The 20,424-nt window shown below is 49.6% G+C and overlaps 1 protein-coding gene across 1 annotated transcript in view; it reads left to right on the forward strand.

The window, feature by feature from the left end:
• The window catches only part of Mylk (myosin light chain kinase), a 243,736-nt gene that overhangs the window by 156,693 nt on the left and 66,619 nt on the right, over positions 1 to 20,424 (forward strand). Inside the window, exons 14-17 of the mRNA XM_051191396.1 lie at positions 8 to 257; positions 4,749 to 4,820; positions 5,262 to 6,352; positions 12,939 to 13,055. Coding sequence (XP_051047353.1) covers positions 8 to 257; positions 4,749 to 4,820; positions 5,262 to 6,352; positions 12,939 to 13,055 — 1,530 coding nt within the window. The remainder of the gene's footprint in view (positions 1 to 7; positions 258 to 4,748; positions 4,821 to 5,261; positions 6,353 to 12,938; positions 13,056 to 20,424) is intronic.

A 20,424-nucleotide genomic window follows, 5' to 3' on the forward strand; every position in this document is an offset into this window, starting at 1 on the left:
CTTTCAGAGCCTCATGATGGCACCCAGCCCTGGTTCATCAGCAAGCCTCGTTCAGTGACAGCCTCCCTGGGCCAGAGTGTCCTCATCTCCTGTGCCATAGCTGGCGACCCCTTTCCTACTGTGCGCTGGCTCCGAGATGGCAAAGCCCTCTCCAAGGATAATGACCACTTTGAGCTGCTACAGAATGAGGATGTGTTCACCTTGGTTCTAAAGAATGTGCAGCCCTGGCATGCTGGCCAGTATGAGATCCTGCTCAAGTGAGTCTGCATGAGCCTCCCTCATCCCCTCCTCAGACTCCTGATTCCTGGGCTGGGACTGGGAAGCCAGAGGAAACAGCAGCTGATGCAGGCCCAGAGTGGTTACCATGCTCTTGGTTCTTGCAGCTGAATAGAACAGGTCCTCATGGAGAGTCCTTCCCTCTGAGCTCAGTTCCCCAGGGGTATCTCACATTACACAATGTGGTGTACACACATTATGTGGTGTATACAGAATACGAAAGATGTAGAAGTGTGAAGCAGGCCTGGTAGCTTACATCTTAATCTCAGCATTCGGGAGGCTGAGTCAGGAGGGTCACGGTGGACTTGAGGCCAGCCTGAACTACAAAATTATACCCTCTCTCAAGACATAAGGGGTCAGGAAAGAAGGTCTGGGTTAAAGGTAGAGATACAAATGGACAGAGGTTAAAGGGTGTTAGGTATTTGTTGTTGTGTAACAAATTACTCCAAACTCAAAACAGCAAATATTTATTATCTCACAGTTTTTGTGGATTGATGCGCTAATTCATTTTCTGTTACTATAATGGAATGCCTGAAGCTTGATAACTTTATAAACAAAGTCAACTGACTTTGCCTTGTGCTTGAATTAATTATTACCAGGGGGGCAAATCTGCCTGTGATAGGAGCCTACGCCTTTGCTCACTAGGCCAGTACTTAGAGCAGAAACTGACTTGATGTGACAATATTTTCTGATGAAGGACCAATACTTTGAGATACTTGTATCAATAAAGTTAGATATCCTGTAAGAGATTTTAGTTTTTTATGTGAGATTTTGTTTGGCAGATTTGGTGTCGAATACAATTTCATATTGCCCAGGTATCCTCAAGCTCAATATAGGTAACCTTGAACTCCTGATTCTTCTGCCTCCATATCCTGGCTTTTTGTGAGTTTTGTTTTTACTTATGTATACTGTGTTCTGCCTGCATGTATGCCAGTGGACCAGAAGAGGGCACCAGATCTCATTACAGGTGGTTATGAGCCACCTTGTGGTTGCTGGGAATTGAACTCAAACCTCTGGAAAAGCAGCCAATGCGCTCAACTGCTAAGCCATCTCTTCGGCCCCTTTTTGTGAGATTTTTTTAAGCAAAAAGAAAGACTGGGTCTTGGCCAGTGAAAAGGGACTTGGCTGTTAAATGAGCTGAGAAAGAAGGGGGGTATGGGGCACAAGGCAAAGGGCTATAAGAAGTTTGGCAGACCCTTAGAGGAAGTTACAGTGGAAGGGCAAAAGGCAGACTGTCTGGGACCAGTTGGGGACAGCCATAAAACGTTGACTATCCCAGCTGGACAGGAATGCAGAAAGTATCTAGCTTTCTCATCTAATAATGAGGGACACCAAGGCCTCATGTCACTGACTTGCTCATGGCCACGAATTGAGCCTAAGTTCAAGCCCTTGTCTTTTGACTTCAATCAGATGTTCATGCATTCTTACAGCCTATCATTGGGAGTGTCTTTCCATGCACTGGCAATGAGGGGACCTAGGAATTCATGCTGGCCTGTTCACCCATGCATTCCTTGCCCTTTTCCTCCCAAAATCTCAGTTCCTCATTCTTCTTGGCGGCCACTGCCATGGCATTGACGTCCCTAGCAAAAATGGAGTAAGTCAGTGGGAAGTTATCCTGGGGAGTGCATGCCAGGCCTGCCAGGGACTTTGTTCCCTCTCACTTTCTTTGTCTTGATAGAAGTCAGATCTAGCCCATGGAGGAGGAGCGCTTTCCAAGGAGGAAGACTGGGTGATTGGGAAGAAACCAGGGGGTCTGGATCTGTTTCTCTAACATGAAGTAGTAGATGTGGGTGAATTTTGACTTTCCCTTCCCTTTGCAAGCTCTGACCAAGAGAAGAGCTAGCAGCAGTAAGTCAACCCCAAATTCCAGCTGCAATGTAGATATTTTCCAGAAAAATCTATTCTTTACCTTTGTATATAAAACCATCCGTGGGTGATTTAGGGTGGGACTAACCAGAGCAAGAGCTTCTTATACAGGGCTCAGGAAAGGGGAGCCAAAGATTTCCATGTCTGTGGCAGGTGCAATATGCAGAGTGACTGCTTTGTCCTGTATGGCAAAACCAGGGCAGGGCTTCAGTCTCCGCCCAAGTTTTAATGGAGTATGGGTAATACTAAAGCTGCCTCGAGATGCTGTTCCCACTGGCTAGGACACTGGTAGGTGATCTCAGTCAAAAGTCTGCCTGAGCTTTGTAGGCTCCAGAAGAACCCAGGACTTGCCTTAAAGGCCCAGTTGCCTTTTAGGTTTTAGGAATAGTTACCTCAGGGGCCAGCCATGGTGTCTGGTTGCTCTGCCACCTCAGCTGTCTGGAGACTTCCTGGTGAGGTCTGGCAGTAGGTGGAGCCAGACACCCTGGGGACTTGATCTTTGTGTTCTCCACCCTGGAGACAGATCATGATGATGATGGGGGCCCTTACTTGTTTCCTTCCATGGGGAGCAAGCAGCTCAATTCCCTTATTTACAGCCTCCTGGAGTGTGCCTAGGGTAAAGTGGGGCCATCTGGTCGGAATTTGCTCCTGATCTCTATGCCTGGGTTTTGTCCTTCTGACAAGAGGACAGTCAGTGAGAACATGTGGAAAAGAGCTAGCAAGTAAACACCCATTGGTCATCTTGCTCTGCCGCATGCCTGCACCAGGCATGGAACAGTGTGAAGTAGGGAAAGAATGGCCTACCACTGCCCAGTGACCTGGCAGAATCAGGGCCCCAGCTATCATGCTCACAGCCTGGCACTCACAAGTTGCTTGGTAAGAGGACGTATAGCCTGGACTCTTCAGGTTCCTTGAATTGGTAGCTTCAGAGAATCAGGGCCTGGAAAAAGGGATGCCCTAGAGGGGCTGACGGGAGAGGAGAGGTGAATGAAAGAGCTGAGGGATCTACATAGGCATAGCCTGGGGTAACACAAAGGGAAGGGGTGGAACAAAGAGGCCCCAACAGGTGAGAGAGGCCTGGAAGGGAGCAAATAGATCTGCCCTAGTTTCACAAGGATGCTTCCCCAAGAATGAGGAACAAACCCACGACCCTGAGAGCAGAACCACACTGAGGCTGCTAGCATCTTTCCACAAGGAAGTACCAGACAAAACGAGGTAGGTGTATCATGGTGGCAGCAGGAGGCATGAGCACATGTTTCCAGATTCAAGATGTAGGTTCCTATCAGGTGGACCTGTACACTTCTGTGTGTATCCACTCATGTGGTTAGGGCACACATGTATACAGGCACCCTAAGAAACACAAAGGCCCCAGAGCAAACTGGTTCTGATGAGCAGTGTAGGACTGCATGCAGGCTACAAGTCCTGTATGTAGGTAGATCCAGGTCCCGGCCCTTGTCCCTGCTAGTCAACTGTGAGTTTAGGCACATTATTTAACCTTCGGACACTCCATTGTCTTAGAAGAACAGTGCTGCCTCTCACCTGTTGGAACACAGATGGAATGAGGCGGGTTATTGTAAGGAAGAGGTCCCAAAGCTGGCAGATGCTGTGTCTGTCATGGGACCTAAAAGGGTCCCTCGGACCTAGCAGTGCTGCTAAGACAATGCATCTAGGGGACTGAATGGGACCTGAGAGTCCCGGCACTGCCTTCCATAATCTGCACAGCCTCCTGTGCTTTGCTACACTTTCCAAACTTAGCTGGTTGTAGAGAACAAAACAAAGCATGTGGCAGTCGTGAGGGCCAGACCGTCCTGGATAAACAGTCCTCAGAATAGCAGGATTTACCCATTTAATTCCTAGACTTGCTCCTTCCCTAAACATCACTTTGAAATTCCAGCAGAGGGCAGCCTTGTAGGACAGAGGACTGATCTGCTTTGAATCTACTGTTAGCCATTCAGCCCCTGCCTGGAAAGAGGGGCCTCAGCTGGCCATGCACCCCTGGAGGCTGAACAGTCCTATGATTGTAAGGAATACAGAGCCCTCCCCACCTGAAGGAGGAAAAGAAAGGGCCACCCATGTTGGGAGACACGCTTTGTTAGGTTCTTAACATGGAACAACACAGAATGTTCTGGTTGATGAGGGAAGGCTGGGACTGTTTTCAAGGAGAATTCAGCCGTTGGGGAAATGACTGCCATTGCTTTGAGGGGGTATGGAATCAGATCACAGGCATCCGGGCAGGGGCTGTCTGTATAGACCAGTGGCTTCATCCCAGCCCCCAGCAGCTGTTATTCTTGGACTGGGTGATCAATTGGAAGTGTTAAGAAAGGATTCCCACTTGTACATGCTGCAGTTCCAAATAGTTCTTTTCCTCCCCCTTCTTTTTAATCCAGAACTATAAAAATCAAGGTTGACCACAGAGTGAGAGCTGTACCCTAAATCTAAGTCTGGATGCCACAGCTAAGCCCTAGGTCTCCTTCCCTGATGGCCCGTCAGCCCATGACCAAGTCTACACTTGCCTTGATCTCTCTCCTTCCAGCCCTGGGCTGAATAGGTCCTTTGCCCAGGGAGTCTCATAGCCCTCATTGTACTGTCCTTGACTTCATCATCAGGAACCGGGTTGGCGAGTGCAGTTGCCAGGTGTCGCTGAAGCTGCAGAACAGTCTCACCAGAGCCCCACCACGGTGAGTGCCCCCAGGAGTGGCCTGGCCAGCCCCTGCACCCACCAGCCTCCTCTTGGCCCTGAAGCCTGGGATTGTTTGTGTCCTCCTACTGAGGCTACCAGAGCCAAAGAGAAAGATTGGAAGGGGCTGAAGGAGGGAGGGCAGGGGAAGGCAAGGGGGGGGGTGTTTCTTTTTCTTTTCTTTTTCTTTCTTTTTTTTTTTTTTTTTGCACACACCCTTATAAGGCTACTGAAGTCATTACCGATATAATAAACCAACTAGGCAAGTGAGCGCCTCTCACCAATGTTCCCTTCTATAAACACAGCCTGGCCGGCCCCCACGTCCCCTTCCCCCTCCTCTCTCCCCTCCGCCCTCAGGGATTTGCTCTCCCCTGACGTTTCTGTCTTACCCAGCCCCTTTTCCTCTTGCTACTTTCCCTTTTTCCTTCACTGGTTGTTGCAGGGGGCGGGAGCCTGCTGGCTGCGAGGGCCTCTGTGTTGGTGGAGGAGTTGGTGCTCATGGTAATGGTGACCGTGATGGAACCCTGAGGCCCGGCTGGCCAGCAAGAGGACAGGGTTGGCCAGAGGAGGAAGACAGAGAAGACGTGAGGGGACTGCTGAAGAGACGGGTGGAGACCAGGCTGCACACAGAAGAGGCTATCCGCCAGCAGGAGGTGGGGCAGCTGGATTTCCGTGACCTCCTGGGAAAGAAGGTGAGCACCAAGACCGTCTCAGAAGAAGACCTGAAGGAGATCCCAGCTGAGCAGATGGATTTCCGCGCCAACCTTCAGCGGCAAGTAAAGCCAAAGACAGTGTCCGAGGAAGAGAGGAAGGTACACAGCCCCCAGCAGGTTGACTTCCGTTCTGTCCTAGCCAAGAAGGGGACCCCTAAGACCCCCATTCCTGAGAAGGTCCCACCTCCAAAAGCTGCCACCCCAGACTTCCGCTCAGTGCTAGGTGGCAAGAAGAAGGCACCAGCAGAGAATGGTAGCAACAATGCCGAGGTCTTGAACGTCAAGGCTGGGGAAGGCCCCACGCCTGTAGGCAACACACAGCCAGTTGGGGCCCTCAAACCCATAGGTAATGCCAAGGCAGCTGAGACCCTGAAACCCATAGGCAATGCCAAGCCTGCTGAGACCCTGAAGCCTGTAGCCAATGCCAAACCCACCGAGACTCTGAAACCCATAGCCAATGCACAGCCTGCAGGGTCCCTGAAACCCACAGGCAGTGCTCAACCTACTGAGACCCTGAAGCCCATGGCCAATGCCAAGCCTGCTGAGACCCTGAAACCAGCTGGGAAAGAAGAACACAAGGAGGTTAAGAACGATGTGAACTGTAAGAAAGGGCACGCTGCAGCCACAGGCGATGAAAAGAGACCCGAGAGCCAAGGCTCGGCCCCCGTCTTCAAGGAAAAGCTACAAGATGTCCGTGTAGCAGAAGGGGAGAAGCTCCTGCTCCAGTGCCAGGTGACCTCTGATCCACCGGCCACTGTCACCTGGACACTGAATGGAAAGACACTCAAGACCACAAAATTCATCATCCTCTCCCAAGAAGGTAAATGGGGGTGAGGGTGGGAAAGTTGGGGAGCCTATGCCTACCTGGGTCACTGTCAAAAGGTGAAGCTGAAGTCTGTTCGGTGGTTACTTGTAGCCATAACCTGAGTTGGAATGGCCATCCCTTTCTCTCCATCTTACAGGATAGGCTCCCTGCTCAGGGGCCTTGGTGCGTACATGACCCTACTGTGGCTGAGAGTTGGCTTTCTGATCTGTGCACTACATGCATGCCTTGGTGTCTATCTGGCAGAACCTTCTCCTGACACTACCCAGGGCCCCCGTGAGAAGACCTAGCACTGAGTTGTTCAACATGCCTCCCCACCATGGAGAGAGCTGTGCTTGCAGACTGGGAAAGGGGGCTCCTGGAGCTGAGATCAGCTTCGAGCCCTGAGCCCATTACTGATTGAGAAGCATTATTTGAGTTTAGTCAACAGTGGTTGACAGCATGCTGGTATGGAACTAGGGGCTGGCATCAGCAACAGTTCAGCCTTGAGAACATTGTGGGTCTGAAGGGACCCATGGACAAGCCAGACACTCAGCACGGTCTGATGGCCATACTCACACGGGACAGAGCTGCTTGCTTCCTAATTTGGATGAGACTTTTGTTTGCTGGTGTTTCACATTCTTGGTTGGGGGGTGGTGCAAGTCCTGTCACCTATGGCCTTTGGGGCTTTGGAGTTCTCTGATGGGCCTGTTTATACCAGAGAAATTGGGAGTGAGAGGAGATTTATCCCCAGCCCTTTGGCATGCTTTATTGTTCTTTTACGTGTGTGTGTGTGTGTGTGTGTGTGTGTGTGTGTGTGTGTGTGTGTGTGTGTGTGTTTGCATGTGGGGAGGGGTGGGAAAGAGGGAGGGAGAAAGGGAAGGAGGGTTTGGTTGATTGTGAACATGGCCACACAATGCCATGGTACATGTGTGGAGATCAGATTACAACTTGTAGGAGTTGGTTCTTTCCTTCCACCATGTGTGTCCCCTGGAATCAAACTCCGGTGGTCAGGTTGGGTGGCAAGCACCTTTACCTGCTGCCGAGTCACCTTACCATCTCTCAGTGTGGTTTAAGGCATTATCCATCCCAGGTCCTGCCAGGCGCTCCTAGGTCAGACAACATCCCACAGTCCACTGAGGTGGATAGTGGAGGGACTGGGTCCTGCCTGACCTAGAGTTGATCCGAGTGGGTCATGAAGAAGTTCCCAGGATGTGGCATGTGCCCTTGAGGTACAGAGGACAGTCACGGCAGAGGCTGAGTAGACAGATCTTAGCAAATGTCAGTGCACTGAGAGGCCAGCCCGTTCTTCCCCTCCTCTGTGCCCAGTAATTCCCTGGTCACTCCCCTCTCCTCCCACTCTCCTCTCATCCCACAGCTAACTCCAAAAACCTGGAAGGAGCATTTGCAGATAGCAAGCAGCATCCTTGTCCCTTACTCCACAGTTCAGACAGCTAATCTAGAGGGACCAAAATATACAGTCTAAATGATGAAGGACCAAAGGGCAAAGTGGAATTTCTTTCAATAGAGAAAGATGGTGTCATCTTCTGCTAATGTGTTGACACAGTAACTTTTTCACATGGATACTCCCGGATTGGTAGGATTCTCCAGAAGGTATCTGTCCCCATGTCTTCTAGTTCTGTGTCTATGATGTTCACAAACACAGGAGATCTTAGGCCACTCCTCCCTGTTGCACCCAAAGGCCTCCCTCCCTTGGCCTCCCTCCCTCAAACAAACTGAAAAGCTTGACTGGGGGTGTTCCCCAGGTCATCATGTCCAGCGACCTCTCTGGGCAGGAAGGAGGCCAGCCACCATCCTGGGAAATGTAAGTGATAGAATCCTGCACAGTACTGCCCATGACTACATCAACCTCAGGGAAACTGGGGTTCAAACAGTGGTGAAGGTGGCAGTTCCCAAAGCCAAAGCCACCAATGGCCACTTACAGACCATCTGTTCAACTGAACAGTGTAAGGCGGGCCTCAGCCCTGATCCCAAAAGTGCTCCTGAGCTACCAGCCACTGGTTTCTCTTATGCCTGGGTTACTGAGAGTAAGCTGCAGAGAAGAGATGTAAGCAACATCTTCGCCTTTCAAAGGGAAGGACTGAAGTCCTCAGTGACAGTAGAAGATATGTTGACCAGGTCAGAACAAGAAGAAAGACTGGTCGGGGGGAGGTGGGGGTTTGCAGAAAGAGCTCTAACCCAGATTCCAAACAATATTCTCAACATTTCAGAGTCAGAATATCTTGTTTACATCAGCTGAACACCACATCCAGATGCCATCCTAGACATCTTATGCTTTCTGGTCACTTAATTCTCACACTTACTAGATATCTTTCTAACAGAGAAGTTAAGTAAATTGCCCAAGGCTGCAGAGCTCTTAAGTAATAGAGCTGGGATTTTAATTCACATAGTTGAGATTTTTGTGACTAGACGAAAACCTTGGAAGACAGGTGCTAACCTAGGCTTGCCAAGGGTCTGGTCTTTTCTCTATGATTGAGGGAGCAGGCCTTGATGTGAGCCTCTCTTGCCACAGTAAAGGGGAGAGTACTTGACCTCCAGATGCCAGCCCCACCTCCTATGCCTGTACTTACCAAGTCTTAAGAGGGATTTTGTCAGGGGGAAGTCCATCTTTGGGCTTATCAGCTGTCAGTCATCTATCTGGTCCATGAAGGCAGCAAGGTGGCCAGAGGTGAGATGAATCTAATCCTACAAGATCTGGCACAGAGGATATAGGTTTGCTATTATACAATGTTGGAGCAAAGCAGAGTAGATCTGAGGGGAGATGTTACATGCTAAGGAAAGGAGTCAGAGCCCAGAAAGCAGGCCAGACTTGGGCAGCAGGGAAGCCGGCAGGAGGTGGTCCCTGTACAGGGCAGTAGTGGCTGGCTGCTTGCAAATGGGCCTATCTGGCCTGGCCACAGTGACTTGGCCCTGATTTCAGCCCACATTCTGTCAAAGAACATGTCTGAAAGCATCAGAGAGCCTCATGGGAGATTTGAGAGTGAGGAATGCTACAAACAAAGTTGGGTTTTAGGGGCTCTGACTGACTCCAATATGGACACTGCTGAAGACATCAGGGGGTATGGTGGTGAAGTCCACACACATTGCCAAGGTGAGCATAGCCACAAAGGAAAGGAACCCAGGGCAGGAAGTACAGACATCTGCTATAAAATTGTGGTTTTGCTTGAAGGGCACAGTGATGGCCGGGGCTGGGGAGAGAAGAGGGAGGTGGAGCAGGCTGAGTGCTCTGGGGCCACAGGGATGTTATCCCTGGAACTCAGTTGGTGTTTGAGGGGGATGAGTGGAGGAAAGGGCAATACCTGCCTTCCTGTCTCCCAGCAACTCTCCACCCCTACCTCTGACTGCATTGGTGCCCATCCTGTCAATCTTCCCCTCTATCAAGATTCACTTCCTCCAAGATACCTTCTCAGACTCCTGTCACTTTAGTCAAGAGACACCCACACTGCCTCCTTGTACCCAATCAATACATGGATTTCAGAGCCCCCACTGCTAGGGGATGCCTGTGTAGGTTCAGGGGCTTCTCTGCTGAGCCCCAGAGCCTGCAGGACAGACAGGGTCACACACACCCCACTTAGTGTGGAGGAATTTCCGAGAAGAGGTATGACAGCCATTGGTGGGATTTGACCATTAGGCAATTCTTGGAAGGTCAATCAAGTGGAATTGGTCTTCCTCTTCTGGCGCTCAGAGCTGTGGGATGTCTGTGTTCAGGGGACCATCAGCTGGACCTTCCCTCCAGGGACAGGTACCTGTCTTGGCTATAGGGATGACCTGGAGTCCAGACAAGGCTGAGGTGACAATAAAAGGGCCTTTATCTCCATGTTTTACTTCCTGCCTCCAGGCTGGGCTTCCCCTAGAAAAACACTTCTCCCAGTCTAGTAATAACACTTTGTTGTTGTTGCTGTTATCAAGAGATGGAATCTTATGAAGGCTTTTCAGTCTTGTATAAATTCATCCTACAAATTACATAGCATCTACTCTACATACAAGGCATTAATTATATACAGTACCTTTGCTTGTACGTAGAATCCATTTAAAGAACTCAGAATTACCTATTTCTTTCTATCTAGAAACTGTCTGATCATTTTCAACAATACATATTAATATATATTATTGACCTTGTCTTGCATAGATCCTTCTAGATAACCTGCTGTGGAAATAACCTCTATCATTCATCATCTCAGTTGCTTTTTACTGCGATTGCATTCCAGATATGGTTATTACCCTCGGAGCTAGCATGGGAGGTGGGAGTGTGATTCGACAGTGGCTTTGCAATCAGTGTGTCAGATGCCTGGAGAAGGTGCAGCTAGAGCTAGGGCCTTAGAGGGGCACAGAGGACACTGTGTTGGTCAGTGCCTACTGGGAGGGCAGGTCAGGTAGGCTTTTGGTGTAACTATGAGCTCCAGGGCTTCAGACAACCCTGAACCCCAATCCTAGGCCCTTATATCCCTTCTCCCCACCCACTCAGGAAAGGTAAGAGTGTGTGTGTGTGGGGGGGGGTGTTCTTCAATCACAGAAGAGTGACTCCCCATCCAGAAGGGGCTCTTGGCAGAGCTCCTGCTGAACCACTCAGTGGATTCCTGCTTCCCATCCCCCTCACTCCTTCTCAATACTCCCTACTAGGCTGAGGCTTAAAAAAAAAAAATGCTGGGAAACAGTTTTCTTCTGGAGGTCAAGAATGAGCCGTCCCACAGGAAATACCAGATTCTTCATCTGGGGTGGCCAGCCTCCAGCCTGCCCAGTCTTCTTCCAGCCCTGAGATGCATGTGGCCATGGCTAAGCTGTGTTGGTCCTTGGAGAGCTGGGAGGAAAGGTGGGCTCTAGTTCAAATACTCCACCGCCCTTCTAGCAAATGCTCTACTATCTACTATGTCTGCCATTTAAGTTTCAGAGTTTCAGGCCAAAGGCAGCCGGAGGGGAGAACGAAAACGTGAAACAAACAAGCAAGCAAGCAAACAAACAAACCAAGCAACAACAACAAAATGGGTTATAAAACAGGATATAACTTGGAGGTGGGGAAATGGAGTATGTCCTCCCAGACCAGGGAAATTCAGAGGTGGTTGGGTTTCCTCTGAGCCTTGACTTTCAGGCCAGCGGTCAGCCTAACATCCTCCTCCCCACCTAGATGAATGGAATAGCTGTCCTCACTCCTGGCCTGTGCCTCCCAGTTCTTACTCTTCCTGCTAGACTTCAATCCTTTCTCTTGTAGTTGGGAAGAGATGGTGGCCCATTGCCTTGCCCCGGGAAAGACACAGTGAGGCCTGTTCCAGAGCTGGAGAAGGGAGGGGACACAGTATAGTCTTTCCAAGTCTCCAGCCCGGGTATGGTGCTGTGGGCCTCATGGATGCTAGCCTTGTTCTCTGTTTCCTGGTGTCAGCTTTTGGGGGATGTGGGAATGGCTAGCTTATTGTGTGATGGCTGGTGTACTGACACTGGGTAGCTTGAGCTGGATGCCGTGCTATAGGATTGTTTATGTGTCTCAAGGTAGAAACTAGCAGATGGCTGCAGTCCTGGCTGGCCAGGCTAGCCCCATTCTTAGATGATCCCCCTGCCTAAGGAAGACCTAAAAGAGATCCGATCAGTCTGTCAGTCTGAAGATGAGAGAACTGGATGGGGAAGGACCGGAACCCTAAGCTCTCATATGTGCACAGCCTGCCTTCCCTCCAGGCCCTCAGAGGTGTTTCTTAGACAAGAGTAGCCCATGTAGACTGTAAGGAAAGAGGCCATCCTCACCCCTCCTGTAGGGCCAGGAGACCCAGCCTGATAGGAAGGCTGTCCCAGGAGCCTCTCTTATGGCCTGTTCTTCAGCCATAACTCTATTCCTTTAAAAAAAAAAGTAAAATAAAATTGCCACATCACATACCACGGCCACTGCCTTCTCACAGAGATTATTCCAAAGACCAGTGTCTCTGTTGGACTAGGGTTCCCACCCTCTGCCACTCATCTGTTCACTCCAGAACCCCTTTACTTTGGTCTGGGGTGGCAGTGTTTCAGTGGGAAAATGTGCCTGCCACCAAGCCTGATGACCTGACTTTGATCCCTGGTACCTACATGGTGGGGGGAGAAAACCTCCTGAAAGTTGTCCTCAGAACTCCACACGTTCTTTTTAAAATCTCCTTTACCAAGCTGTGTCCCCAACATCACTGTTAGATGACTCCTTCCTGGCCACTGTCCCCAGGAGACTGTACCTGGCTCCTTATGCTCTGTGTAAGGGACAGGCCATGTTCATCTTCTCTCCCCTGACAGAGGCTGATGCTTCTCCTCCTCCTGCTCCCCCCTCCCTCCCTCCCTCTTCTCTCTCTCTCTCTCTCTCTCTCTCTCTCTCTCTCTCTCTCTCTCTCCCCCTCCAGCTTCTTAAAAGAGCCCCTATTGGGGGAGGGGTCCTAGAGGAGTGATTAGAAATCTGCTCTTTTGGAGTAGGTTACCAACAGAGAGTTTGAGGATTCAGAGGGGAGAGAACCAGATTCCCACCTGGCCTCTGCTCTTGGATTCTGAGAAGGGGCTTTTAAAGACCTGTGCTCCAGATACCAGCGTGGGCACAGTGCCTTTACCTGGTCATTCACAGCATTTCCTGTTCTCCCACCAGGCTCACTCTTCTCCGTCTCCATCGAGAAGGCACTGCCTGAGGACAGAGGCTTGTACAAGTGTGTGGCCAAGAACAGCGCCGGCCAGGCGGAGTGTTCCTGCCAAGTCACTGTGGATGGTAAGTCATGCTTACCCATTGCTAACACACAGGGCTCACCTCTCTGCCCCTTCTACATCTAAATGACCCCCACCCCCAAATTGTCCCCAGCCTTACTTCAACATTCATTTGGTGACACTTGAGCTACCTTTAAAAAAAAAAAAAAAAAAAAAAAAAACCAGACCAATCAAGAAGGGAAGTGACAACCTCACCTTGATTACTCGATTGCCCACATGGCTTCTTCCTGTATCTCTAGCCAGGAAGAAGGGTTGTTGACCTTCTCCTCCCCTCCCAGTCCTGACCTCCACACCCAGAACCTTCTGGGCAAGGAAGCCGGGCACAAGGGCACCAACAAGAGAAAGGGCACACCCACAGGAAAATGACTATGAGTATTTGACAGACCACAGCAAACAAGTGTGTAGAGGGCTGACGCACAGGCCCACTGAGGGGCCTGGGCCTGAGGTCGAGCTGAGTGTGCAAGTGTCCTCCAGGAGAAGGTGAGTCAGGCTGAGGAGGGGGAGACAGGAGGACAGGGCTACTTCTGCCAAAAGAAAACAGGATAGTAAGCAGGAGAGAGCAGGAAGCAGAAAGAGTGAGTGTGTGAGAGAGACCAACCCATTAGGAGTATGCAGGTCCCCAACTCAGGAAGGGGCAAGGCCCAGCAGGAAGTATGCATTTGTATCTCCTCCCTCCATGAGGGAAGTGGAGCCTGGGGATCCAAGGAACCTTGTGATGGCTTAACACCCACATTATCATCTCTTGTTGTCATCACGAGATCGGCATTAGAAATGAAACCCTGCCAGGACCCTTGCAGGACACAGTGCCTTTTCTTTGTATTTTCATACTTGCCTGGAAATGTCGAAAAAAAGGTAGTTTTGGGGAAACAGTTTCTTGCCCTAAAAATGTCTGGTGTCCAAATAAGGCTTCTGGAAGAACAGCTTCACTGTTCTGGCTCTTGAGTCTGACTGCTTTAGTCCTGAAATCCTAACCTGTTTTATGGCCATCCCACAAAATGGAGTCTTTGTCCTTGCTCTGGGTTTCATAACCCTCCTTCCTGGTCACAAAACAGAGATCTGCAGTACATAATAAACGGGAGAAAAGGTGGGGTGTCTTCTGACGGAAAATGTCTTTTGAAAACACACAATTGCAAAGTAAATTAAATAGTTCCTAGCCAAAGAAAAAAGAAGCTGATACAGTATGAGCAACCTAGGAATGACTTTCTAGGAATGACTTGCTCACAGGACCTGCCTCTGAGGAAGTAGATCTGATGGATGGGGACCATGGTCAACTCAGGTGCATGCTGTGAGGCTCCTCTGTACTCCTGCTGTGTGTCACCTGCCTGTCACCACCTAGGTTAGAGTTCTGCTGGTCTCTGTCCAGGTGGTGCCTTCCTGGGAACTGATTTCTAACTGCCCCACTGGGGGCTTGGGCGATTCCTCCCATCCATAAATGGCCTGCCTGCTAATGAGGTTATCTGCTTTTGAAACCCCTGGCCTCTTGAGCTGTTTACACATTGAGCTACAGGCAAGAGAGCAATTTGTTCTTATCTGCACAGTGTCAGCACCTTCTCCAGATTTGTTTGCAAAGGGCAATTTCCTTTTCCCTTGCACAACATATTCAGGAGGCTTTGTTTGGTTTGGGAAGTGTGTGTGTGTGTGTGTGTGTGTGTGTGTGTGTGTGTGTGTGTGTGTGTGTGTGTGTTTAAGGAACTCATTCATTGTGCAACTTAAGAGGCTCTGTGTGCTGAGGAGGTGTGCTGAAAGACACTTTGCTGTCTCCGCTGATCTAGATGATGGCTATCATTTCTCTCCAGTTCTTTCAAGTCAGAATTTGGCCCCTGGTTACAAATTAGGACCTGGGTCTTGGAAGGAGAGACACTAGCTGAGAGAACAGAAACGACTCACACACAGTTAATTGGACTTGGTCTGATTTTGTTTGCAGAAGGAAGAAGGGCAACCTTCTTCCCCAGTCTCACTCCCCATGGTGTCAGCCAAATTTTCTAAAAGGGTGGAGTGTGCCACCTTGGCTTATGAGTGTTGGGGAGGCTGAGGCAACAGGATCACAAGTTCAAGACCACCATAGGGGACTATCTCAACAAAGAAAGATAAGGAAAGAAAGAAGGAAGGGAGAAGACATTTGTACTTAGGAGTTGCTAGCCATGACTGAATTTTTATCACTGAGCTCTTCTAATCCATCTGCTATGGCTGCCTCCCTTGTCTCTAAGTAGAACAAGTCCTGCATCCCTTCCAGAGGACAGTGAGGTCCCTCTCTACTGTGTTGCCTTCAGGTTGGCTTTCCTGATGTCACTCAGCAGAGCTGGCTGTGCTCCCTAAAGGACTCTATCACTCATTCAGCCTGTGTCCATTACCACTAATTCTGCAATATAAAGATAAATTTCAGGATTTTACAAACAGGAATCCTATTGGGCTCAGATGTGTTCTGTTTGCTTTCTTGCTTCCTTCCCTCCTTCCTTCCTCCTCTTCTTTTGTTTGTTGTTTAGTACAGGGATTTTTCTGTGTAGCCCTGGTTGTCTTGGAACTCACTCTGTAGACAAGGCTGGCCTTGAACTCAGAGCTCTTCCTGCGTCTGCCTCCACAGGGCCAGGATTAAAGGCATGTGCCACCATGCTTGCAAGTGTTCTGTTTCTACAGAATGCAGTGTGTCTGGCTAATATCAGCACTACTTGGGTCATTTGCCTATGGAAATGGGTATTTATACCATATGTTGATTGTGAGCATGCTGTTCTTCCTTCCAAACTAGCAGAAGGCAGGAGTCAACTTGTCACACCCAGAAGGGCACTGAACCTGTGATGGGTAGAACTTGCCAAAACGCTCATCTACAAGGAAAGTAGCTGACTTTCAATACCTGCTGTGGCCAGAGACTTTTGTACTTCATCTTTTCAATCTCTGCAATAGGGGGCAGGCTACCTTTCCCAATGAGCAAAGACTGACAAGAAGCACTACTCCAGGCTGAAGCCCCACCCAGTAAATTACTATATACATTGTCCTGATAAAACTCAGGTGTGTCTACTCCTCAGGCCTGCCAGACCTTTCCCAGCTGATTCTGGTCAGGGAATTTGCATGTCAAGACACTTGAGAACCCTGCAGTGGTGGTGTACACCTTTAATCCCAACACTCAGGATGCAGAGGCAGGCAGATCTCTGTGAGTTCAAGGCCAACCTGGTCTACAGAGTGAGTTTCAGGACAGCCAGGGTTGTTACACAGAGAAACTCATCCCTGTTCCCCCCCCCATCTCCCCCTAAGAAAAGACACTTCTGGGAGACCTTGACATCCATTATTGCTGGGAAGGCACTTTTACTCAAGGGACATTGGTTCCTATGATTCCCTCCCAGCTCAGGCTTCCCTTCCTCAGGTTCCCTAGCTAAGGCACCCAGCCTTATCTTCAGGGAGAGTAGGGCTTCACAGCCACAAAAGATCATGCTTGTTTGTGTAGGGGAGCGTGCATCAGTGGCACCCATACCATCATTCATCATTCAACAAATACTTAGGTCTGTACCCTGCCAGGCACAGCTCAAGACACTGGTGTTTGGACTTGACATCCACCCGTGCGCGCGTGCCTGCCTGCCTGTGTGTGTGCCTGTGTGTGTGCATGTGCACACATGGTTTTAAACAATACCACGGGATGCGGAGAAAGCACAGCCAGGTGATGGGGAATGGACTATTGCTTCAGAAAAAGTGTTGCTGAGGGTTTTTGGTAGAATGAACATTTGAACAGAGACCTGCAAGAAGTGAGGGTTCTAAACGTAAGAGAAGAAAGGTGAGAGGCTGGGAAAAGCAAGAGAAAAGCACAGTGAGGCTGTGCTTGTGGGCAGTGTGGGAAGAGGAGGAAGGACCAAGCACCATGCGCAGAGTGCTAGGAAACAAGGCAAGAGGCCCAGAGACCAGGGCCGTGGAGCAGTGTGAACAGGAACCAGAAAACAGGCTTTAGCCAGTGTGTCGGGACAACACTAGATGCTTGTGAAGGCTCGCTCACCCAGGCATCTTCATGGTGAGCAGACCCAGGATGCATAAGGAAGAGAGTAGGGAGGCCAGCTGCAGGGCGTGATTCAGAGATGACAGGAGCTGCTGATGAATTGGGTCTGGAGAGTTGGAGAGGGGCCAGTACTCTGACTCGTTACATCTAAGCTTGCATGGAGGAGTAAGGGTCAGGGGTGATGCTACCTACTTAAGTCAAAATTTGGAGGCTGAGGGATCATCAAAAGTGCCGTGTGTGAAGATAAAAATGTCCAGGAGGCAGCTCCAGAGATGTGTCACATGGACAGATACTTAGATGAACCTGGAGCTGAGGGACTAAGGACAGAACATAGAGTGGAACCCCACATGTAGAGACATTGAGTCCCTTGGGTCAATGAGCTCCTGTAGTGGATGTGACTGAAGACAGACCAGAGGGAGATGACAGCACTGAGAGGCAGAGGCAGCTCGAGGTCTGTAAAGGACACTGGGAAGAATGGCCCCAAGAAGAGAGAAAGAAATCTGGGAGAGAGAGTCGGGAAGCCAAATGGTCAAGATTCTAGAGAGACAAGAATGACCAGTGAGTCAGATGCTGCCACTGAAGCAGCTCCATTTGATCCATGACCATTGGAAAGAACAACGTGGAGATCAGTATTGACCTTGACAACAGTGATTCAGAAGAGTGTCAGTAATATCAGCCTCATTTAATACCTAGAGACCCAGTCACCTGCTCCAGCCACTCTGACTAGTTAAATGGGAATCTAAACCCAAGCACTAGCTCCCAACCACTGGCCAACTGGCTGTTCCTGAGAAGAACCTGACCTGCCTTGATCTGAGACCTGGCAGGTTCTTAATCCTCTCCTGCATTTGTTTATTGTTTAAATCTTCACATGCAGCTAGCTATGGGTTGAATTGAATCAAACTGCTCTTTTTATAGCTCTAAAACACTTAAATAGGCTCACGCCAGAGAATTGTGTTGCAATTAAGATTAGCCTGGGCTGTGTGGCAAATTCCAACCAACCTGGGCTACAGGATGACAATTTGTCTCCAAAACAAGGAAAGAAAGGGAGGTAAAGGAGGAAGGGAGGGACAAAGGGGGGGGGGGATGGAGGGAGGGAATGAATTTAAATGTTGATGAGTATTGTGGTTCTGCCTGCTGTGAGCACAGGAAGGACCCTGGGAGATGCATGTGTGGGATAAATACCTAGTAAATGCCACCTGTGATTTCAATGTTTTTATTACACTTTAATGTTTATTTGGTGCCTGGGGACATGAAATTGAGTATGAGATAGAGGACAATTTGCAGGAGTCATTTCTTTTCTTCCACAATGTGGGTCCCAGGGATCAAACTCAGATCCTCAGACTTGGCAGCAATTGCCTCTACCCACTCAGCTGTCTTGCTCATGGGCTCCTCACCTATTACTTGCTACCCACTTCTCCTTCAATCGTCCATGAGATGTTTTTCCTAACTAGGAAGATTCTCTCCTCACAGTTTAGGAGTTCATCCAAGGATGCATTGCCACTAAACAACACAGCCAGAAAAAAGTTCACATTTCCCCAACCTAACAGAATTCTGTGTGCTAGAGTGCTGCTAGCTCTTAGGCAGAGAGATCAGTGAGAAATGAGCCATTCTGGGAGATGGGAACCCAGCCTGCTTTGCCCTTCCTGAGGCTCCTGAAGTTCAGACCCTCTCCCAGAAGTTTCCCAAAGCCTCCTTCTCCCTTGCTTGCCTAGGGTCAGAGTCCAGGGATCCAACCTCTTTGCAGGGGGTGGGGATGGGGGAGGTGGGGGACTATCCCAGGGGCCTGAGTCCAGCAGTAGAAGGGGTGAGGCATTGTCCATGTAAGGACAGATCTCCTGATCTCTTTAGGAGCCCCTACTTTTCCACACCTCTATCTTCTACCCCCACACTCTTTTAGGGGCACAACCAGGTCAACGAAGGACACCAGCCCTGGGGCCCAGATCTAGAAATAAAACCTAGTTTCATCACAAAATGATTAAAATAGACAGAAAATACAAGCTGCTCTTAAACTTTTATTACTATTATTTTTATCCCCCGGGCAGCATGTGCGCACAAAGCTGGTTTTGATTAAGCGTATGGTCCTCCCAGTCCATTCCTCACTGCGGTTCTCACAGTGACCAGGCAGCTCGGTATTCCTGGCTGGGCCCCATGCTGCATGCACAGCCCACACATTACTGGCACTTTAGAGGGTGCTGCTCTCCCCCTCACCCTGGGCCTCTGGGTTTGGGATAGGCCTGGTTTGGAAGGGAAAGTTGAGCCCTTATATTCAGGGCCTGATGGGAAGACAGTGAAGTGCTCACACTCCTGATGAACCCTTGGTGCCCCAGAGCTGCGGGCCCATTAGAAGGCGAGGGAACACAGGTAAAGAAAAGAATGAGTTCATTTGGGTAAGTGGTGTTTTTGATCTCTCCAAAATGCCATCTTATGCCTTGCCTTCTCTGGGCTTTGGGATGCAGTGAGCTAGGAAAGGTAAAAAGTTCTCTTTCTACAGCTATGGAAGCAGAGACATGGGGCAGTTTAAATGAGTCACCCAAGTCCTCAAGGGTGCCAATGACAAAGACAAAATGCATCAAAATAGCTACTATTGTGACCCACAAGGAAAGGTATCTGCAGGCCCCCACTACCCTGTTTCAGAGGCCAGAAAAACTGGGCCCGTCACCTTTGCTTGCTTGTGCCTCAGCTTACATGTCTGGAAAAAAAAGGACTTTGATTCTCCTTCCCAGAATCCTCTCTGCTCTGGAATTTACCAGGAGAAAATGAATGCTGAATCAGGAATTCAGTACTATGTACACACTCTGTCATTCACTTCTCCTCCTGGGAAGGGGAGGACAAGATATTTCTGAGTGGATCTTTATTTAAAGTCCCAGGGGGGTCTTTCTGTTCCTCCAATGTGTCCAAGTGAAACTGGTGCCCTGGGGTGTGGGCAGCAACTTGAGACCTTGTTGGCTCCACATGACAAGAAGCCTGAACTCACCATCTGAGGCCCCTTTGCTCTTAAGGTGTGTGGCAGGCAGCAGGGTATGGGCTGGGGTTTCCAGCTCTGCTTTAAGAGGATTTCTTCAATCTTTGTTCCTTTACCCTCAGCCCCTCACATAACTGCCAGAAAATCCTAACCAAAGCCCAAATGGAATCATTTCCAGAGTTGTGTATACATGGTTTTTGGTTGTCTTCAATAGGGAATTACCCTTGATATTCCTATCCCTAACTGAGCCTGTATTGTGCCCACATGCAGTCTCTGTCACTGGATTACCCACTCATAGAGAGGACAGGCATGTGGTGGAGGAAACCTACATAAACAAGCCAGTAGAAGGGTCCTTGTAGACAGATGCACATTCTAGAGCATGCAAGGGACCCAGATGTCATCTAGGAACCAGGAAGGGTACATCCTGACCCTGGC

The sequence above is a fragment of the Phodopus roborovskii genome, unplaced genomic scaffold (assembly GCF_943737965.1).
Source record: "Phodopus roborovskii unplaced genomic scaffold, PHOROB, whole genome shotgun sequence".
Taxonomy (NCBI): Eukaryota; Metazoa; Chordata; class Mammalia; order Rodentia; family Cricetidae; genus Phodopus; species Phodopus roborovskii.